The sequence below is a fragment of the Gadus macrocephalus genome, chromosome 11 (genome assembly GCF_031168955.1).
Source record: "Gadus macrocephalus chromosome 11, ASM3116895v1".
Classification (NCBI taxonomy): domain Eukaryota; kingdom Metazoa; phylum Chordata; class Actinopteri; order Gadiformes; family Gadidae; genus Gadus; species Gadus macrocephalus.
Genome location: NC_082392.1, coordinates 8065220 through 8070219, shown reverse-complemented (window position 1 = coordinate 8070219; position 5000 = coordinate 8065220). Strand labels below are relative to the sequence as shown.

The following is a 5000-nucleotide window of genomic DNA, read 5'->3' as shown; positions in this document are numbered from 1 at the left end:
CGCGTTAATGGTCCCCCTTAATGCCTCACCCCCCGATGCCTCTCCTCGCCGCTCCCACACAAAGATAATGGAATCAAAACAAATAGCGGCGCCTCAACAGAAAACCCCAACGAGCGAAACCACACGGCAAATTGGTTCTGATGCGTCACATTTAACAGATATGATTACCTCGGACAACAATTCTCTGTTGATTCCACAAACAACAGTTTCAATTTACCCTAATTTCATTGGAGGAGAGCAGCCAACCAAACCAGCCAACCAGCCAGCTAGCCAACCAGCCAGCCGGCGGGCGGGCCGACCGAGGCTGGTGCTAGGGCTTGTTAAACCATAATAGATGTGTGTAATGGGTGGTGCGCTGATTGCAACCTCTCTCCACACCTCCCCCTGTCCCCTCCCCCCCCCCCAAAAAAAAAAGATTCCGTTGGAAGGGAATTTTCTGTTTCATTAAACCATGGTCAGAAATAATGGGATAGCCATCTGCACAGGGAGAGAGATGAGAGAGAGGGGGGACGGTTGGCTTGGACAGGGTTACCCTGGTCACAATCATATTACTGAGATGCTATAAAAGTGTGCGTTGATATACAAGGATGATGCAAATGTCTTGCGCATCATTGAAATTATTTTGTTGATCCATTATTTTAATAGCGTGCTGCATCTTACTTCAAGAATCTGTTAATTTACTCGTCCGTTGGTCTTTTACGGCGGTGGCATCATTGTGTGTTTGTCTTTGGCATATTATTGTGTGTCTGCTTGGTTTGACAGAAGTGTGACTGCCTGGCCACACGTCTCCTGTTTATGGCCCAGGACCATGCAGATAGGCGCGCACACACACATACACACACGCACGTTACGATTCACAATAATAAATTAATCTCACACATGGCGGCAAGCATAATTTATCACTCAACTCATACCAGGGCGCCCCCTTTTTCTTCTGACAATGCTCTGATGACTTTGCATTTATTTCCGTCAAGGAAATTACAGCACTGTTTCATCCAATGAAGGGCTGTAAATCCTATGAGCCGTAAAATAAAGACCGCAACGGTGATTCTGTAAGAGAAAAAATCTGAATCAGTTCTGTATAAAAGGACGTCTCTATAATTATCTCTCAGCTGGTGCCTCCTGGCTAATATTAGCTCATGTTAGCTCACGCTAGCTAGCGCGGAGGTGAGACTCAGGTCTATCGTTGTGGGACAGAACGTGCCCACGCAGCATCCTCTCTACGGGTCCGGGGTCTGGAGTGTTACCGTGACAGCCATAGACACACAAGCACTTATGTACACGTATAACGCTATCTCGCTGGCTGACACCATTTTGCTCTCTAACAATCTTGCTAATTATAATAGTTAATTAATTCTCTGCCAGCGTCTTCATCAGGAGACTAATAACCTACATTTTCATTAATTAGACCTTCCACCTCTCTGCTCCCTTCCCTCGTTCTCTCTGTCACACTCCTTCCACTTTCTGTCCTCCTCTGTGTGCACATCTCTCCACTCCTCCTTTCCTTCTCTCTTTTTTTCCACCATGATGTCCAGCCTACACTCCTTTCCTCCTACACTCCCTTACTCTCCTTGAAAGGTCAAGCTGTGTGTGTGTGTGTGTGTGTGTGTGTGTGTGTGTGTGTGTGTGTGTGCGTGCGTGCGTGCGTGCGTGCGTGCGTGCGTGCGTGCGTGCGTGCGTGCGTGCGTGCGTGCGTGCGTGCGTGCGTGTGTGTGTAATTGTGTGTAATTGTGTTTGTGTTTGATTGATTAGTGCCTAAAGCCATCCAGTGTGGTGGATTTGACTGTGTGTCATTGATATGCCTCTCTATCTCTCTCTGTTCGTCTGTCTGTCTGTCTCTCCATCTTTCTCTCTCCCCCCATGCAAAAGGATTTCAGTTCAGCTCCTCCCTCTTGAGAACTACACTTCCCACCCCGACCTGGTTTCAGTGCAGAGTGGCGTTGCCATGCTAACCAGAGTTGGTCTCACAAGAAATTCATCATTTAGTAATCATAGCCCCAAACGCCCTCATCCAAAAGTTTACCTCAGTCAGTTTTCTTGCATGACAATGTCAATCAGTCCCATCATCGATCATCTGCTCAGCCCCTGCAGCTACCTCAACACCTGTTGGCCACTTGAATCCCTTCCATGTTGTTGACTTATGCTTAATGATCTGCAAAACGTACTGGATCCTCCACAGTAAAAGGCGTTCTATCCCTTAATTCTCTCCCCGAGCGGTCTGCGCTCGCTGCTTCAGTAAGTCTGGCACCAGACAATGTGAGAGACGCTTTCCGTCTGCCTGACCATACTGTAGTGATGATGGCAAAAATGGCAATCTCTCTCCCAAGTCCCCATCCTCTCTCTCTCTCTCTCTCTCTCTCTCTCTCTCTCTCTCTCTCTCTCTCTCTCTCTCTCTCTCTCTCTCTCTCTCTCTCTCGCTGTCTTTCTCCCTCGAGAGAGAAGTAACCCAGATTTCAAAATGAATCGCTGCCTATTTCTTTCTCCCTCTCTCTTTTCTCTATCATTCTAATCTCTCTCCCTCTCTCTCTATCTCTCTATCTTCCTCCCTCTCTCTCTCTCTCTCTCTCTCTCTCTCTCTCTCTCTCTCTCGCTCTCTCTCCCTGTGTCACTCTCTCTCCCTGTGTCACTCTCTCTCCTCTTCTACTTGGTAAAAAACAGAGCCAATCTTGGAAAGAGAATACCAGTGCTCCATCTCGCCCTTCTCCTCACCCTGCCTCTGGGTTAGCTGATATAAAGTCTCCTCCACTTCTCCTCTGCCTCCTAGACAAGGATCCATCTGTTCAATCTTTCGTTTACTTCGTCTCTTTGGCTGTAAACGCTATTTTCCATTTTTTTCTAGGCTTACGTCTTGGATGCTTTTCGCTTCTGGTCAATGCGCAGATCTTCTCGTCATTTCTTCTTCCTTCCTTCCTCTCCTTCTATCTCTGTTTCCTTTTCTTACGTATGCCTGTTTTATGAGCGAGAGCAGCTACAGGTGTGAAACCCAAAATAGTTTCTCTTAAAAGTGTACCTGAGAGAAAGAGGCGGCCAAGAAGAGGAATTTGCCCCCACTCCAGGGTCTTGTTTAGGCTCCACAAAAGGTAAGCTCCTTCCTTCTTGGCACCTCATTGTTGTTGAATTGCATCTTTTTGTTAGCTTCCTTTATGTAGGAGCCCTCACTCCCTTTACATCCATCTCACCCGTCACTCCATGGATTTTTACTCCCATATTTTGCTGAGCCATAATCCCTACAAAAAGCCATCATTCCAGTGTGCTTTTCGTTTGTTGTTGTTTTCTGGGGACATTGGCTTATTTATTTATTCATTAAATGTCTCTCTGTGTCCACGTTCATTTATCATTTAAAAGTCTACAACTGTTCCACCGCTACAATCTCCCCAGCTAAACATTTGCAGCTCTGCATTTTTCTCTTTTCTCTCTGGTCTTTTTCCTCCATCTCTCCTGTATCCCTGTTCTCATAAAGAATAGTATCCTACTCTCAAACTTTGTCTGGAGAAACAACACCGCTTGCTAATCAGGGCACAATTGGACAGTGGTTGTGGATCGGATGTGAGTCTAATATTGGAACAGGTGGTGCTGAAGGGGGTGTGTGGGGGGCTGCACTGTTGACATGGCAACAGGAGGTACAGTAGACCCAGTAATTTGAGGGTTGGGCTTTGATGGGGCTCGGGAGTGGGAGAGGGAGAGAGAGAGAAAGAAATAAGGGGGTTCAGAGAGAGAGAGACAGGCTAAGAGGGTTTATGGTCTAGACTGGCTGTATGTGGGACAGAGAGTTGCTGTCTTGGGGTCTCCGAGGCTAGATCCGTCTTAGCTGTCTATTGCAGTCCCCGCAAGCAGCACCGTCCAACGAAGCCTCCCCTGCCATCGGTCCTCTCTGTCGGTTCTCTCCTCCATCCATCCCTCCCTTCCTTCCTTCTTCCTGGCTCAATTCCCTTTTACTCCTCCTCTCTGGACCCCACCATGTTGTCCATGCAACAACTGACCCAAATACTGTAAAACCCCTCCTCCCCCCAGTACCCCCACTCCTCTCTCCCCTTCCGTCTCGCCCAACCCTCTCTATCTCCCTCTCTCTCTCTCTCTCTCTCTCTCTCTTCTCCAAGGCAACATGTCCACCCCGGTCTCCCCCTCCCCATCGCTCTCCCCGCTCACCCTGGCCTCCTCCCCGTCCTCGGCCAACTCCACCTCCTCAACCTCCTCGCCCTCCTCCACCGTTGCCGGTGTCGGTGTGGCGGGGGGCTCCTCTCCCCTGCCCTCGCCCCTGTCCCCGCCGCCCAGGGTGCCCGTGTTCCAGAGGAAGGGCGCCCTGAAGCACAAGCGCATCGTGGAGGTGAAGGACCACCAGTTCACCGCCCGCTTCTTCAAGCAGCCCACCTTCTGCAGCCACTGCACCGACTTTATCTGGTAAGGTGGCCCATTGGTACAGCGCACGGTACACTCCATACATGGGCACTGAGTGATTTATGTGTGTTTGTGTTATCCCCGTCTACCGTTGCGTAATTTCCCTTATCTTACTTCCTATGAGATGTGTACGCCAGTTAACATCAGAGATGAATATCACAAGTCCCTCCCCCTCTCTCGCCTCGCAACCCTGAACCCATATTACTGAAAGGGATATCGCTCTCCCCAAAAGCATGCTGGGAAGGCCAGCCATCTTTCTCACCAATCACCAACGTTTGGAGACCCCCACTCCAGGCATACCATCGTGAGATGAGAACGCCCAGAAACCAGGTTAACATGCGCACAAACCAGCTCCAACCGCGTTGGTTCCGGTGTGTTCCGCTCTCCGTCCCTGGTCCCAGTGGAGAACAGACCAGTTCACACGCTGGAGCCGCCGCCCCATTGGCCTCAACTGATCATATGACCCCTGCTGCTGATTGCAGGAGACCCTCCATGTCCCTGGTTAACCAGACAGCTCCATGCACGCGCTCTCTAACCATGTACGCAGACACACCTGCATTGATGTAGCATTTACGAGGACACAGGGGGATAAATATGCTCTAAAT

General features: G+C 49.5%; 1 protein-coding gene across 1 annotated transcript in view; it reads left to right on the top strand.

Moving 5' to 3' along the window:
* The first annotated feature begins 427 nt into the window (after nucleotides 1–427).
* The window catches only part of prkcg (protein kinase C, gamma), a 17067-nt gene continuing 12494 nt past the window's right edge, over nucleotides 428–5000 (top strand). Inside the window, 2 exon segments of the mRNA XM_060065209.1 lie at nucleotides 428–3080; nucleotides 4098–4398. Coding sequence (XP_059921192.1) covers nucleotides 4103–4398 — 296 coding nt within the window. The 5' untranslated portion in view covers nucleotides 428–3080; nucleotides 4098–4102.